This window comes from Drosophila yakuba, chromosome 2L (assembly GCF_016746365.2).
Source record: "Drosophila yakuba strain Tai18E2 chromosome 2L, Prin_Dyak_Tai18E2_2.1, whole genome shotgun sequence".
NCBI lineage: Eukaryota > Metazoa > Arthropoda > Insecta > Diptera > Drosophilidae > Drosophila > Drosophila yakuba.
Genome location: NC_052527.2, coordinates 6,674,237 through 6,691,969, shown reverse-complemented (window position 1 = coordinate 6,691,969; position 17,733 = coordinate 6,674,237). Strand labels below are relative to the sequence as shown.

General features: G+C 42.8%; 3 protein-coding genes across 3 annotated transcripts in view; 2 read left to right on the top strand and 1 right to left on the bottom strand.

Moving 5' to 3' along the window:
• Positions 1-17,733, top strand: part of LOC6527114 (discoidin domain-containing receptor 2) — a 74,140-nt gene that overhangs the window by 46,051 nt on the left and 10,356 nt on the right. Inside the window, exons 9-14 of the mRNA XM_002088171.4 lie at positions 369-506; positions 676-887; positions 1,234-1,381; positions 5,093-5,618; positions 7,143-7,391; positions 7,817-7,909. Coding sequence (XP_002088207.2) covers positions 369-506; positions 676-887; positions 1,234-1,381; positions 5,093-5,618; positions 7,143-7,391; positions 7,817-7,909 — 1,366 coding nt within the window. The remainder of the gene's footprint in view (positions 1-368; positions 507-675; positions 888-1,233; positions 1,382-5,092; positions 5,619-7,142; positions 7,392-7,816; positions 7,910-17,733) is intronic.
• LOC26535494 lies at positions 12,800-13,117 on the bottom strand. The gene has a single exon (XM_015199142.3). It carries the CDS (start codon positions 13,115-13,117, stop codon positions 12,872-12,874), a length of 246 nt encoding a protein of 81 aa, XP_015054628.1. The 3' UTR covers positions 12,800-12,871.
• LOC6527113 lies at positions 13,253-13,915 on the top strand. Its single transcript, XM_002088170.4, has one exon. It carries the CDS (start codon positions 13,298-13,300, stop codon positions 13,598-13,600), a length of 303 nt encoding a protein of 100 aa, XP_002088206.1. The 5' UTR covers positions 13,253-13,297; the 3' UTR covers positions 13,601-13,915.

The following is a 17,733-nucleotide window of genomic DNA, read 5'->3' as shown; positions in this document are numbered from 1 at the left end:
TCGCGCATTTCCCCACCTCACTTGTCACTCCTCCTCGTTGGGGCGCTGATATGACGCGTGGCACTTGGCCATTTTTCATCATAATAATCGCTCTTCGTCGCTCCCTTCTCCCAGTTGCCACATTTCCCCTAATTGCTCACAGGACCCATTAGTGCCGGCAGTTTATCAAGGCGGACAGCATCCACGCCTCGTTCGGAGTAGGTGGACTTACTTTTTCGAATCTCCTGCAAAAAGGATAACAAACAAGGGTCCAGAAATACAGCTTTCAATATCCTTCAGGGAAAGCAATAAGCTTTCGTTCTGAGCATATTTTTCACTCAATTAAAAGAAAAGAACTAATTTCTAACAACTTTCTCTCTAACTTTCAGTTCCCGTGGTTGGCAATTTCACGGACGAGCTGCCGAATGGCGAGAAACAGCCGGCCACTTCTGAGTATCCTTTGCAGCGCGATGAAGTCGGACGGGCGATTAGCAGCGGAGGTGAACGCAGCCAGCACACGACCCAAGGTGGGTAGAGTATATTATATCGTCACTATGCAGATATAATTCATCACTTGTTCTTCAATCAACTCAACGCTTTTCTGCTAAACTATATCTTTAGTTACATAACAATAAATACGAGTTGTGAAACTATTTTCTGAAAGTTAATGCAAAATCCTTGAAATCTCCTCACCAGTTATATCTCCGAAGCCCATTGACCACCAGGAACCAGAGACGAGCTTCGTCGGCGTCATAATCACAGTGCTGGCCACAATAATAATGCTGCTGGTGGCATTCATACTGCTGATAGTGGCTCGCAACAAGCACGTGAGGAGCAGGGAGAACGGACTGGATGCCTTCCAGCACAACTTCAACCCGGACACACTTAACGGCAACGGTGTCCTGAAGGTAAGCGCCTAAGCGCCATCCTCCAGTTGCCATTAATGCATTCCGCCAAGCTCGCCGGGTTATGTAACATGCAAAGTGCATAACAACCCCGCTTCCCGCCGGCATCCTCGGCTTGGATCCTTGGACCATTCCGGATGCATGTCAGCAGCTCCGGGGCCAACAGGACAGGACAGCACAGCACAGCACAAAATCCCAAAAAATAGATCAGACCGAGCACAAACGCCGGCCATATTCCAGAAATCATGATTAAAAACTGTTGTAACCGGGCAGAGGAATGCAAAAAGCGCCCCGGGCAACACATGCGTTTTTTTCACCATCTACTACCCGTTTTTTTTTTACCCCCCAGGTGGTCACAACAATGGATGACAATGAGTCGTCCATTGACAAGAACAGTCTGTACCATGAGCCCTTCAACGCGAACATGTACACCAGTGCGGCGAGTGCTTGCCCCATGAATGACCTGCAGCGTCAGCATGTATCACCCGACTATACAGGTGAGTCGGTCAAAGCACACTGCGAGAAAAGTGCGGTACTTGGTGAAGAGAGCGAGGTGGGGTTGTGCCAGAAGAGCTTTCTAAGTGTTTGCATTAAATGTGTTAAATATGTTTGATCTACTCTTTCTCGAAGAGCTTAAAATTCATGCTGTACCTTAAGTTTAAAGTTAAAATTTAAATGTATTATTATTAGTAATATTTAAATTTATTCATTGCTATTATTTGAGACTTCATCGCTGTTTTTGGGCGAATGAGCTTTGCTGGCTCAGTAAAATGAAGTGCGTTAAACCATTAAAACCCAGTTAGTTTAGTGCTGAGTGTTAAGAGATCCTGATGGCAGATGCACCTATGACAATGATGTGTGGGCACTGGCCCCCAGCCATGGAACTAGTGCTCTCCCAGCTCCCAGCACTTGATGGCACGACACTCCTACTCTTACACCCGATCCCAAACTCAACCCCAATCCAAATCCAACTGCCAATCCCACTGCTCTGCGAAGCGACTGGTACGCCCGGCTGTTGGTGTCGCTCTTGATGAGTTTGATGTTTTGCGTCCTGGCCGTGACAGGACATGCAGATGTTCCTGCGGCACGATAGCAAATGGCAAACGGCCGCTGGAGGGGCAACGGGGGGCAGGACCGAGAACGCAATGCTTAATTTAGCGGACAACATGGATCCGAAAGTTTGGTGGTGCGGAGTTCACAGCGATGTAGCAAAGAAACTGAACGGGGTTTACAAAAAAAAACTGGTTGAAAGAGAGCGTTGTTGGCACCGCAGGACATAATTTTGAATTGCTGAGCCAGGCGGTTTTTTCGGAATATTTTGCAGGGTATGCGTATGCAGGCTGAAAGGAAGGTACTCGAAACAAAAACAATAAAAGTTGTTTATAAATCATGCAGTATAAATCATCCAACCCCAACTTGCAAATAATTTCTAGGCATAATAAATTTGATCATCACTTTTTATTAACTATTATGATTTAGATTACTACACCACATTTGCTAGTTGAAGATTTAATCATGGAGATAAATATAACGTCAAAGAAGTCCTGTTTGTGTTCCCAGGTTCCTGGTTGTATCCCAGCAAAGCCACTGGATTTTCCAGCAAGGGTATTACCAGTTCATCTGGCTAGCAGAATGTTTTGTGTGGCCCTTTTTTGTGTGCGACATGTGCACGGTTTTAATTGCCACACGGACATAAAACTGCAGTTAGAAGTTACGACCTGTGCTCCGTAAATTGTAATGAATTCTGATGCTCCTCTGTTGGCCCGCAGGTGCATCAGGTTACGCATTTTTTGTGGCACGAGCATCCAGCTTGGAGTGCTTATGTAAGATGCGCTTATCTGCTTCACATAAGATCGACTATAACCATGCAGTGCGAATTGTCTAAGGACATTCTCGTAGAGATTCCCTGCCAGGCCACCTCATAGCCTGCTCAACCAACTCCCACTTCCATACCCACACCCACTCATCATAAACGTTTACAGCACGCCTTCCATGCGCTCCAGTCATTTGCCAAAAAGTTTCCTTACGTTGCCTTTGGGTGCATTTTATAACTGGGCAGCAAATATTTGTCATGGCCTCTCCGTCCTCCCTTCTCCCTCCTCCGCTGCGAAATTCCATAGACTGGGTCTGCCTGGTGGTATATTAATTTAATTTAGTTGAAATAAATTAAAAAAGCAAAAATGGCTGAGTTGCTGGCTCGACTCGGCACAGTCTCGCGCGATTCCAAATTGAGTGCTTCAAACTTCAGGCCGGCTGCAAAACTTCTTGAACGGGAACAGCTCAACTCGACTCGACTCGAGTCACTCAAATTAAACTATATTTTTGAAGTCAACTGGCAATTTGCACACGACCACAAGGACAGTGAAGCACAGACTTGGGAGAAAAAAAAAGGATTCCACGAACTTAATAACTTTGCATGCAAATAAGTATAGCAATAACACTGAGCAGAAAACGAGAAACGAAAGTCATTTGAAAGCAGGTCGTCCATATTCCACCAGTCAGTCTGACACGCAGTCCCAAATTTACCTTCTTTCTGCAATGAATTTCTTGAATTCTCGTTTATGTTGGCTTCATGAACAGAAAATATCAACAAAAAGGTAAAACGGGATTTAAAAGCACACCGTTTCGCTTTTAAGGATTAACAACTCGTTTGGAGCTCAACAAATTGGTTTGATCTTTGATAGCTTTAAAACGCAAATAAACAACTTAGCATTGACCCTTTCAAAAAACTTATTTCAAAAATCCACTTTAATGCTAAAGCACTTAAATGATATTTTAAGCAGCTCTTTTTCAAAATGTTTCATAATTTTACAGCTTAAAGCACTATAAAATCCTAGAATACTATTTGTACAAATAAATTTTAAGCGCCAAACGCATTTTTATTTTGCAAATGTCTATGCTAGTAGAGTATTTTGAATTTCTACGAGTAAGACCCAACAACTTTAGTGCAACTTCAAAACTAGAGGATCCTGATTGCTCCGCTACATAGACACTCATATACGTGCACACAATTGTAGATAACACACACAAACATACACACGTGCAGACATTCAAAGGACTTGCATACGAAATTCGCTCGTTCGTCGAAAAGTTTTGTCATTAACGTTCGTTGAGTGCCTGCGACTGTCCTTGTGGCTCGACTGTGGCCCAATCTGTCTCCCGTCTTCTGGCTGTTATGTTATTATGTCCTTCTAGATTTGCTGGGCCACAACGAATGCAAAAGGACTCTAAGGCGAAAACAACAAGCCAGCATACACAGTTACCCATTATAGCTAAATGAACTGCTAAGTAAAATCAGTTTTTTTGCTTTCTAAGAAAATTAAATTGTAAAAAAATCCTAAAACTAAAAACATCAATTTCTTCGGAATATTTTCGTTACAAAACATTACAAAGGCTACATATTATGGTAAAATTACTTTTACCAAGCCTAATTGTCCAGCCACAACTGCTACCAAATTCTGTTTTGGGAAAATCCTGAGAACCTCTTCTTTTCCCGGTTATCATAAATAGATTTTGACCCCAAGAGCTCGCTTTTATTCCACAGTAAAATCATGGGCGTCAAGTTGCAATTAATTTCATTTAGTTTTTAGCCACACGCCGTTTTTCCTATCCCTAAGGTTCAACTTCTCATCTGCCCAAATGCTCCTCCATTGTGCCATCCCGTTTTCCCGCTTTCCACATTCCTTTTTCCTTATGGCTAAATGGGAAAAGTTTGTAGTCGAAGGCAGAAAAGACTTGGACAGAACAAATGAAACCGACGGAAACGCTGGAAACGAAGGAAGACAAAGATTTGTAAAAGCCGAGAAAGGAAACATCCACAAAATGCAAACTATTGCACTTCTTCAGAAAGCTGTACTGAATCATATGCAGAGGGAAGCAAATACTTTGTTTTTATGGCCAGCATGCAGCTGCTTGAACATTTGTTGTCCTCAACAACGCATCAAGTAGTGGTTAACCGAAGCACTGAAACATTTGGGATAAATTCTTTAGAAATTTTTTGATATTAGGTAAATATTTCTATCTGTATTTGAGAAAGAAAAACACACAATTTGTCGTCCACCATTCGACGAAACTCTTAGTAGACTACTAGTTATGTTGTTCAAATCCGAATAGGTACAGATTTCAGGGGCATCTAATTGGAACAGGCTGGCGTTCATTGGATTTTTATGGCACAAAATTAGCACTAACCCGTCTCCGTCTAATTGCAGATGTGCCGGACATTGTGTGCCAGGACTATGCGGTGCCTCACATGCAGCAGCTGCTGCCCAAGCCCCCGCCATGCGGTTCGACATGCGGAACGGCCACGGGTCCTGGACCAGGATCGAGTCCCGAATTCGTTGTTGCCGCAGCCAAAGTGACCGCCAGCGCACGCAACTCTCTTAATGCGGCCACACTGCCGCTACCTTCGCCGCCCGTGCCACCGCCGCCGGAGAAATATTACGCAGCCACGCCAGTTTGCAGCAAGCCCATGCCCGTGGCGCCACCGGGCTCCCAGAGCAGCGGATCCCTTAGCTCCTCGACCACGGCTGCAACGACGCCCACCAGTGCAGGGGGCGGGGGCGTGGTCAAACCGCATCATTACAATTTGGATATGAGCGCAAATTTCGCCGACATTAACGAGGAGCGGGCCAATTGCCAAGTGCAGGAGTTTCCACGTCAGTCGCTGGTCATCGTCGAGAAACTGGGCTCCGGCGTATTTGGTGAGCTGCATTTGTGCGAAACAAATGTGCTGAAGTAAGTACTGCCAGAACAGCAAGTGGAATGCCCTCTAACTCGGCACTCCACACACAAACAAGCATTCCACTTTGGGATGAGGGCTAATCTTTAGTAAACTGGGCTGGTGCAGAAGTTCAGTTCTGCCAAACCTAGCTACTAGTCAGTATGGAGCCTTAAAGCCCAAAAATTAGTGGTAGTTATACGGTTTTATACAACCTTAAAGTCTGAAAAGCTCTAAAGAAGTCGTTTTGTATCTCAAACTTAATTTCCCATCGAAAGATAGTCCTCAGCTCATCAATGGGTATCTGATAGTCGTGACACCCCTACAGCAAAATCTATTGTTCTTATTAAATTCAACCAAAAATAGTAAGATAAAGCAATTAAACTGCAGACTTACTTGATTTCTACCGAAACTTTGTTTCTGTGTGTGGTCATTTACTCAGCATCAGTCCGTTTCTCCGTTTCTAGCTGGTAAATGGCGGGTTGACAGGCTTTTGCATCCATCAAACATGTTACAACCGCAAGCCTCTGTATGTATGTATGTATGTATGGATGTACACATAACCTTCGCTCCCAGCTCTATTATTCTTCCGCAGACTCAACCCCCTTGGATCACTTGAAATATATGCCCATGACTATTGTAATACCCCGACTCAACGTCCAACGTTGGTTTTCATGCGCAAAAATCAATTAGAGTCAAGCTTCGAACAATATCCTGGTGGCAGGCCAATATTCTGCTTCTGGCACATTTTAATACGTTACGTTACGTAACAATTCGATTTGCCAGCTTGCTTTAATAGTTTTGCGGTTGGAAAGCCACAAAACGTATTACGTATACGTAATATTGCCCAGCCAGCAGGCAGAGTTGCCCAGCACTGCGGAGTGGAGTGGAGTGGTGTGGAGTGTGAGGAAGTCCCTGCAGTGGCTGCAAAACCATCAGAGAAACCTCCGAGACTCAGACAGATGTATGCAAAATAATTAACACACACACACACAGTCAAAACGACCTGCACACATCCAGACAGATTTTAATATGGAATAGGGCATTTTGCGGGCGGGCGGCAGAAGAGAGGCAACTTCGAGGGCGTACGCATTGCCGTTCCCGGGGGCCTAACAGTCTGCTAAAATATTAATGGACAGTTGGAGAGACAGTTATCAGACAATAGATAGATTTTATTGTCCTGGACCGCAGGTGAAAATTATAATAGACGTTGAAAATCAAAGCCACAACATTGCGAATGGACGCACCAAAAATTGAACAATTTCTGTGGTATTTGCATAATTCGGCACTGAGCCAAAATTGAATTCTGAAATACGACGGGTGAATGTGCGTGCAGGGGTAGAGACTACTGTAAACATGCATAGAGTATTGGTGTGCTCTTTTCGTTTAGCTATTGTGTACAAATTTAAAGAAGGAGCTTCTTGAGGCTTTAGGTGTTGCATTCGTCACTATTTGGGAGCTCTGTTTATAGTTTTTTTACCACCCAAGCTGGAATATTCGTCATTTCCCAGCGATCTAACCGAATCTGAAACCCATCGCAGTGCTACCCTCGTGGCAGTGGCCACCCTGCGACCAGGAGCCAATGACCACCTGCGCAAGGAGTTCCGCAGCAAGGCGAAGCAGCTGGCCCAGCTGAGCGACCCCAATGTGGCCCGGTTGGTGGGTGCTTGCCTGCGGGATGAGCCCATCTGCATTGTGCAGGACTACTCGCACTGCCTGGGCGACTTGAACCAGTTCCTGCAGGAGCACGTGGCCGAGACCAGCGGACTGATGGCCAAGAAGAGTCTTAGGTAAGGACCCTTCGCCCACAAAAAAGAAAAGTGTGCTGGAAAGTGCTTTTCAACTAATGCGTTGTTTCTCCCCCTTTTTTCTGGGTGCGTTTTATCGTGCTTCCTGTACCGACGCCTTTTGCCGACGCGACACTTCCGGCCTCGTGTTCAATGATAACACCGATCCCAACCAACCAACCATTCAACCAACCAACCAACCAACCAACCCATGGACCAACCACCGAATTGCGCCAACGGATGTGGAAACTTCGTTACTTGGCTCGCTCACCCCACCAACTTTGGCGACGTTGTCGCATTTGAAAACTTTTCAAATTCTCATTTGACGCTGGCATCTTCCGCATCCGCTCTGTATTCCCTCCGTGCTTTCCTCCTCGTCCACCCGGAATCGCAATCGGAATCGGAATCCTTACACGTCTGCGGCACAGCTTCGGGTGCTTAGTCTACATTGCCACACAAATTGCATCGGGCATGAAGCATTTGGAGCAAATGAATTTCGTTCATCGGGATCTGGCGACAAGGTAAGTGCCAAAGATAAGAATTTCCTTCGATGTGGGAAGCAGGTGATTTCCCAGCCACCTTCTTGTACTTCAAGCAGACGTGAATTTTTTCATTTAATCTTGAAGTTATTTTGTGTTTATGGGCACAAAGAAAAATACGAAAAATACTTTAACAAGTGTCGTTGGGCTTCATCAAGAGGTAATGGATTATTTTGTCACAGGCAGACAATGTGCACTTCACGTCGTGTTCCTATTATGATTCAAGTTACAAATAATTATACTTAATTAAAATGTATTGACTGGCAAAACACAAAACGAAGCTGGTTCGAATGCAAATCCGCTGAGTATCAAATGTAATGCAATACTTGTTACCCAGAAGGCAAGCGTGTTTTTGCAGACACCATTAAGTTTTCGCCCCTGGGAGAAGTCGGGCTAAAAGCACAGGTTTTTAACTCGACATCCACGAATTCATATTGTATGATCTTTGGAGGCCCCCTGAATGGCTCTCAAGTTGCTTTAATGGAATTATTCGACTCTGCCTAGTCGCCGACTCCAATGATTTATAGGTACAACGGGCAAAGAGGCTAGGTATATGTATATGCATTTATATGGACTGGTAATTCAATATATCGAGCTACCCACAAGCATTGTGTGCGCCTCCTCGCATAGAATGTAATCAATTAAAATTAATTTGCTAATGAAAATGTCAACGAGGAGCCGGCAACGAAGGACCGACAGGCAATAGCCCCCTGTCATGTATTTGCGAATATTTTTCTCCCTGGCTCTCGTTCGCTTTTTTGCTTTCATCCTATATATTATGGAAAATGTTGTTATAGCAGTCAGCCAGGAGCAAGGAGCACTGCTCGTCCTCCGATTTCGTTTCAGTCATAACAAATCAATAGATATGTACACATAGCGACTACCTGGCACCGCAGCTCACCTTAACTCCAGCCGCTCGAGAAAATGCTCCTTTGAAATCCAATAAGAAAAGTGTGCTATTTCGGGGCACGCAATTTTCAGACTTGGCCGCAAGTCCGCCCTTTTGATGGCACAACAATAAAATTAGATATAAATGCTGGATAAGTAAAGCAATATGCCATTTGACAGCAATTGGCAATGGAAGCGGCCAACGTGACGGATGAGCAATGTCCATTTTATTTCGTTTTCTAAAAATGTCCTTCTCTTGTTATTGCCATCCATATTTTTGCGTGCGCTTTAAGAACAAGAAAGCTCAAGTTTCAGTGTTATTAATATATTCTTATGTTTTATATATTATTAAAAATATTTTTTATTCGAATATGAATATTTTGCATGTGAAGAGTCATACCATTTGTAGTATGCATTTATTGGCCGCTGCTCGCCGCAGTTTTCACACAATTTGAAAGTTTTTGTCGGACATTTGGTAAATGTCGATGGTTGCAGCATCCTTGTGCAAACTGCAATGCAGCAAACTTTTGTCCCCGTGTGTATTGTCCCGTCCCGCCACATCATCAGCTGAGTTTGCTGGCCCAGAGCTCGCATCAGTTAAGTAAATAACATTTTTTGCACTCTTAGTCACGTTTCTAATCATTTTTATTTGGTAACTGTTTAGAAAATGTTTGCACAACGCGGGTGGAGCGTATGGGGCAAGCAGACTATCGGCAGGACTCTGGCTCAGTTTCCTTGCCACAAGCCACTCATACACATACACATGCACATGCACACAAGTATACACTCCTACATACGTACTTGGTGCACACACTAACAATATTTGTTGAAATGAGCTTTGGCACTAATATCGTTTATTAGCTTGGCACTTTAGTGTTTAAATGCTGAAAAATTGTTCGAGATAGTCCTTGGTTGGCACTGCTAGAAGGACGGTGAAGGACTGTAAAGGACTGTGAAGGATAATGGGCGTGGGTAGCCTGGGCTTTGCTCAGCTAACGTTGAGTTTAATTTGAAATTAGTTGAACGCTGGCCGTTTTTTGCTTTCTCTGCAGAATCTAGCACTTTCTGCCACCACACACACGTAATGCCCCACTCCCCGTTTTCCTATCTCCATGTAATGGGTCGTGGGTCCTTTCGAAATGAGTTCAGATTGACTACAATCTTGCGGACTGGCACTTGGATAATATTAGGGTCACAAAAGCTGCAAAGAACTAATAGTCGTTCCAGTGTTAAATTGTAAAATCGGTTTAAAAAAAACAAAATATTACGTTGTTATTTTGAAAATTTCGATGTCCTGCAAATTTTTTAGATACTTGAGTTACCCCCGTTTGCTCTGTTAGTTAATCGATAGTTTATAAATATTTCTATGCTGAGAAAACTATTAGAATAGAAATATTTCCATAATTTCTAAATTCTGCCTTATACTTTGGATAGCCAATACTTTTTTGTAACCAAGCTAACAAGATAACTTTAACTTCGGCGGTCCATTTCATTTGACTGCCCGTTGGGAAATGACCGGTTTTCGACACCTTTTTCGCACATAAATTTTAATAACACCTGCCGGGAGACCCGAGTGGTCTGCCATGTAAATCGTACTCCCATGGCCGTGTACTGCATACAGTGTACGACATATATGTAAGTTATTTTATGTGGGTGTTTGCTATACAAAACAATTCCCGAACGTAGCGACACGACACACCAAGAGCTCCTGCTGCAATTGGCAAACAAGTCAAGGCTGAAAGCGGCGAATGAAACAAATACACACACACACACACAGGAGGTCCTGGTAAAGGGAAGGGAGTGAAAGGAGGGGGGGATGGCGGTACCCCATTGGGAAGCCCTATGTGGCGCTCATTTTGTGTCAACTACGCGACGTAAATGGAAAAAAAGGCTAGCAAGAGGAGGGGAAGGAGGAGCAGGGGGAGCAGGAGGAGGACTCGATGTCCCAAACTAGTTGATAATCTATGAAGCAGGAGCGGAGTGGCGCGCTGCAGTCAATAAACTATAAAATATGCAATGTTTGAAATATTTTGCATACAACTACGCTCGTATGCCACACCAGGTACGTATATCAGAATGTTATGTGATGTTTCTGTGTGTGTGTGTGAGTGCTGTTTTTTCAGCGAAAATATTTTATGCATGCAGGTGAATTGATTCAATGGGCTGCCAACTTGGGGCAATGCAACGCGATCCCAACCAAACACCAGCACCCAAAGGAAATTAGCTTGACAGGAAATTCCACAATACCCAGCAAAAAGCAGCCAAGCCCCCACAGAGGCAACCAACCACCTAGCCACCCAGGACCACCCAAAACCACCCCAAAACCACCCACCTAAATGCCACTGCCACTGCGACTGCAGAATGCACGTTGACATTTCCCCACTCATCCCGATTTTCATATTACATTTGGTTGAGCTTAAATGACGAATATGTTTGGCAAGCCGCCGCACAGTGGGCCTTGTAGAGCAAACAATAGCCGTAAACCACAAAACATGCACTATTACATATTTGCATTTACAATAAAAATATATATGGTTCATATGAAAAACTAGAAAATCAAATTCAAGAAACCTCACAGCAAAGGTTTCTAAATTATATTTTAACAAATATCTAGATCTCTGAAAATTTATGAATAACTGCACTACTAACTGGACCCACTGTGCGACGCCTGTGCCCGGAATTTCCACATTAATCTCATTTCCACCCACCACCCACCGATGTGAACAGAGCAAAACCATATCAATATATGTATACATAAGGGTATACCTTGCAGTTAAAGCTTTCATGTGCGCAGTAATATCATATTATTCAATTTGAGTATTATGCAGAATTAATTTAATGTTTAAAAACAAAATATGAAATAATTTAATGTTCAGAGAAGTTAGTATTCGTTATTTCTTATATGGATGCATAGTACTTTCTACCCATAAGTACACATAATACACATAAGCACGATATATTTTACAATATTAACTATATATTAACTAGAGGAAACTCTCAAAGAATCAGCCTGAAAATGCAAAGACTCAGAGTTTTCTGCTTGCAGTGCACCTTAAATTTGAGGACGCATTTCCTTTGCCAGCGCAGCGGCGCAGAAACTTAATTTTTCTTAAACTACCTAGCTCGTTGTTTCTGTTGACTTGTGTTCTTGCAATGGCAGTGCAAAGTTTACCATTCGCGAAAACTTTGGCCATTTTATTGCTGGTTATTTGCTGGTTCGCTGCGCCAGACGACTACGACAAAACCAATCATCCGCTCCCTTCGCCGCCGCTTCTTTGGGATGTCAAAATTTTAATAAAGTCGGGGATGCCACATTGGCCGACTGCCATTTACTTGGCTCCGCATCCACATCCTCATCCTCATTCTCATTCTCATCCTCATGCTTGGCTCATCCTGATCCTGGGCGATGTCATGCATTTTTGTTGCAAAAATACCGACCACCACACCGACGTTTTTCATTTTATCGAGCGTCCTGTTTATGAACTCCGCGAACTAAGCGGGCACTTAAATTGTCTTTACGCCTTGGGGGCTCGTCTTTTGCTCCTTAAGACGTTGTCCTTTGACAAAACCTCCTTCTGAGCCCCTTTTTTTGGTTGCGTTCTTTAGCCAATGTCTCGGGGTTTGGCTTTCCCAGAATTACATCCTTTTGGGAGCGGAATTTTTGTTCAAATTTAGTTTATGCCGGTCTGGTTCGCTTATTTTTACTGATTGCACTTTTAGCCTCTGTTTCCTTTGGGAAATTAAAATATACTTAGCAAAGCATTAACCTCTGAAAAGGCGTTACCGAATTGACCTTTGTTGCAGAAAATTTCAATTTCAAGGGTTCAACAAATAAGCTGCGTAACAAACATTGTGCTTAAATAAATAACCGATTCGAAAATTCCGCATTTATTTTCAAAAAACTACAATCCGTTTTGGATTTACCTGTTTTTTTCACTACGATTACTAGAGCGGAGTCCGTATGGACAGCGAAATAAAGCACCATCACGATTCAGTAATTTTAATCACTAAACTAACCAACTTGTAAATTCAAATAAACAATGCAGGCCATCAATATTAGGCGTCCTTTTTTCCATTGGCCAACACACCTTCTTCGGGGTAACTCTGCTCGGTTTTCTCGTCCCGTGTAGACTTATACCAAATTACAGACAAGATCCCAAGGATGAGTCCCAGGATGATTCCCAGGATGGCAACGCCAGCTAGGAAGCCGATGAAGTGGACATCCCATAGTAGGTAGCCCAGAAAATCAATGATCGGCTGGACCACGTGGACACAGACAATTTCAATGGGGTTGGGAATCATGTTAGTATTTGTGATCTGGGTAGTATTGTGACACGTTAGCTAATAGTTACTTGGAAAGTTAAAAACTTTCTGAGCCTTGACAACTTTGCCATGGCTATAGATTTCTGCTCCACTTCAAAGGGCACACTTTAAAGAGCAGGCGTGTGGAGCAGCTCAGATCAAAAATTTCCAGTAATCAATATGGAGTATCAGCAGTATCTAAGCAAACAGTTGACCCTGTTCCACAACCATCTGCTCTTCGACTATGGAGCACTGATCAAGGCGGCCACTTGCATTGCCTTCGGCGCCGTGTGCGGCTGGTTAATGAGCCTGATCACATTCGTGGTCTACAAGGCAGCAGTTGGCCTAGGAGTCAAGCCCAGAGCATGTGACAACGAGGATAAGTACGATGATCTCGACCTGGACGTGCATACGGAGTATGGGTATGACCGGATGCTGTCCCAGTGCCAGGAACTTAGTGATTGGCTTGTGAGAACACAGTAACTGAGACGGGGGACATCGCCTGAGGGGCCATTCGATTCGCCTTCTTTGTGCATGAGCCCCAATCAAAGTATCCCGATGCCACTTAGACCGTCTCGAGTGCGCAGAGTGAATTTTTCAGATACTGTTACAACAGTGGCAGTATCGAATATTCTCTCTGCCGTTGTCGAAGTCATTAGCATAATGTTTCTCGACACTTTCAGGGCCTTAAATTGAATTCAGCATGCACCGCAGGCCGCCATTTATGCAAGCTTATTTCTATAGACGAAGGCCCGAGGTTCAAATATTTAATAAACCAAACCGTTTCTGACTGAAAAATTCCCTTTTTTTTCGTGTTGATTTTACTCAAACAGCTGGAAGCTGTTTTTCCCAATTTAATTTAACATTTTGCCTGTTGCTTTTAGAAGACCTTCTGTACTCTCAAGCGCTTAAAGGTCATTCACTTGTTTCATAAAAATTGGGCTTTAAATCAGAAATCCAAGCCTGCATGTTTGTAAAGTGAATGCTTAAGGTTTTTTGTTTAATTTCTTTTTACTCCAAAAATCATTAATTTTGTATGTCCCTACGAATTTAGTTTGACCATTGCTTAGTTTATTGCAACTGTTTCTTCTGCAAGACTGCCTACATAAATAATAAACTAAAATAGCAAAAATTCAAGCAATCACCAGCCACGCACGATTCTTACTGTCGAGTTTTTTGGTAAATGACAAACGTGGGACTACGTTGCGAGCAGGTGAAATATTCAATTTTAGATACTTTTTGCCAGTAAATTGAATTTATTTTACAACCCCGCGTCAACCAGCCAAACGACGAGCAACCCCTCACCGCAGACGATAAATAATAATCGATTTGACTTTGGTTAGAGTTTGCTCACAGTGGGGGCGCCATGCTGTACACAGAAAAAAATATTTAAAAATTAAAATAAAACATGTTGTTGATACATAGCATTAGATTCTGTTACTTTGGAGGTATAGTTAAATATAATGACATGCATTTATCATTAATCCAATGAATTAATCCAATAATTATATCTTGCGGTATGAATCAAATTAAATTGTTTTGTTAGATTCATATATATTTACTTGATAAAATAGGCCTAATTTTTTATTGTGTAGAAATTGAGAAAGCGACAGCACTGCGGAAAGCCGAGCAGCTCTCAATTCTTTTTAGGCGCATCGATTTTTTCCCAGCCCCTTCGGTTTGCCCTCGAAACTCAGGCTCTTAAATTTATGCGAATTTGAATTTGATATGGTTGTTTTCGCAACGTCAGCCATGCAAATGCCTTGATAAGAGTGTGTGTGTTTGTGTGTGTGTGCCAGGCTTTGCCACTTTTTAGTGTAAAATTAATTTGCTATAATTCATCAATGGCGACGAGGAAGGCAAAGGATTATTTTGCATAAAAAAAACGCCAGCACTTGTCGATTTTGCAAAGTTGGCTTTCGTTCGCAGCTCGAGGCACTTCACTATGTGCGATGAATGGTTAAATGTGTGTAACTGACGCACGTTATGTAATTTATGGCTGGCCATTTATTTTATTGGGCTTAATGTGGGCGCAGTTGTTATGGCCGATGCCATTTGAAAGGTGCAAAGGTCCTGGGTCATGCCGATTGGAAGGCGGGCTGAGTAATTGGATTATCTGGAGGGGTGCACTTGAAGCGCCGAATGTCATTACAAACTAGTTGACTAGTTATATAAGGGATTAATATTAATGCTGTGCATTATTTGCTGGAAATAATACTAATACTGTACTAATAATAATATTCTGTGAAGAAACGACAAAAGGTATGCGTGAGTTGTTCCAAATCCCTCAAAAGTTTAACTTTAGATTGATGATTATCTAGCTCGAAAGTAATAATGCATAAAGCTGAAATTACCCCACTGAATATGAATGGGATCAAGTGAAACAGCCGATGAGCTGAACTGGCTGGTCATAAATTTGAGGTGGAAGTCGGCTAAGTTGTCATAGCTATTGCGACCAGCGACAGATGGGGAATGATTTATATTTATTATTATTGGCGGTGAATTTTAAATCGAAGGTCCCGCAAATGTTGTGCAGAAATTACGAGTGAGCTGTCCGCTGTCCGCTGTCCTTAGTCCGCAGTCCTTTGGCAGTCGAAAAGTGGACTCCTGCCGTCATGGCCCCAAAAAGTGCGCTACACATTTTGTAAGCTGCTTTCGATGGCATTGGCGGCAGCTGCTTTTGTCATTATTAATAACTGTTAATTATTCACCATTATAGCTGTGCCTGCCGAGCACGTTCGCTGCCTTTGAAGGCAAACTTGTTTGCTCTGTCCCCTCTTTCTCTCCCTCTCCCTCTCGCTCTGCCACATCTTGCCTCCCTGTCTAGCCCCCGTGTGCGCTTTTCTGCCGCCCCAGTAATTCCCTTTTCATATTGTTGGGCATCGTACTTTATGTGTTCTTGCTCCTTAGTTAACGCCCGCCAATGTCTAGCTAGTCTTTGCTCTATTCCAACAACTAACCATCTCTGTCTTCCTCTTGGCCATATTTACATGTTATTAAAAACTTTTGCCCAGCTGCCCATTGCTGCTGGCAATGGTGGCCAAAAAAAAACGAAAAAAAAAAAATTATTTTAAGAGGGCATGAAAACGAAAAGAAACTTTTCTATTTTGCCTCGACTCAAGTTATTGAAAATTCATGAATAATTGACATTTATTGCAGTTGGCACAAATGATGGTCGATAACGGGCAAACTGGGGCTTATGGCGGAAGCAGTGGGCGGTGGGCTGAATTAGGGGCGGAATGGGGCGTGGTCGTCCGCTTGTCAGCTCTAGGTGGCCTGCACATTTATAGACATAAATATTAAAGTAGCTTACGTACTTAATTGTAAATTATGCATTCAATTAGTTATGCCAGACTGCCCTCAAATGATATTTCCAGTCGGGTTCAATGTGAGATAGAGCGAGATTGCAATTTTATCTGGGAAAGAGACGCCTGCTGAAAGTTCAATTAAATTTCATTTATTCCCCATTGTGCTCCTCTGAGTTGGGCTTCCAATAGTTACAGCTGCAGGAAAATGCTTTGGTTATTGAAGCTTGGAAAATCTTATGTGTTCCTGCTATCTTGTCGCATTATTTTAATCTCTACGATTATCATATTAACGACACTCTGACAACTGCATGTTAAATATTTTCTTTAAAAAAGTCTGTCAAGTAAATTTACGTTTCAGTTAATCAGATGAAAAGTATTGGAGTTGCAGCATCACTTTCTCAAAACTTATAATAAATAATGAAGATAACTATCTCATTAATTATTAAAAGAGCATTGAAACTTTTCGCGTACATAGCCTAGATTTGCAAGAAGTGTATTCTAGAGCAGGGTTCATTCAAGACTTAATTGATTCAAAATAAGTCTCCTTTCATACATGCCACGTGAAAATGAGCAACTGCAAATGATACGTGAATTTGGCCCGCAGCTTTTTGGCTTCATTGGATTTCCCGGCTGCTGTGGAGTGCGTTTGCTCCATTTTAGATTATGAAAATATACACACCGAACTCGACCCGTGCGGCCCCATTCGTTAGCCTTAGATGACTTCACTTATTTTACCATGAAATAAGACCAGAGGGTGCTGTCAGCAACATACGCTTACCATTTCCGTTTTTGTTTTAGTTACAACTGGAGGCACACACACTCCCAACACCAACACCAACACCCACACCAGCACATGCATGGGTGTGTGTTTGTGCTGAACCACATATGGCTGATGGTTTTGAGAGCCGGCGGTACGCATTTCCAGGCATTGCATTCAAATGCATTTAATTAAATCAACTAGAACCAACAGGCAATGCAGGAACTGCAACAGCATTCCCCCCCTTCTGCAATATGATGAGCTCCATAGCATTTAAAACAAAATTTATTTGGTGTAAATTGTGCCAGGTTCGGTAGTTTTAATTGTGTTTAGTTTTCATTTCGCAGTGTGAAGTTGAGATGAGTCTGCAAACACGTCTATGAAACGAGATTCATAAAATATCCTTTTCGTGTAGGCACATACCACAGCTAATAGTTTTTTTAAACACTCCATTGTTCTCCTTTTTTCGCTGACTATTGGCTTTTAGGTAAGTAGGAGGAACGCTGACATGATGCTAACCAAACTGAAAAGGAAGAGTCTTCTATTCGGAC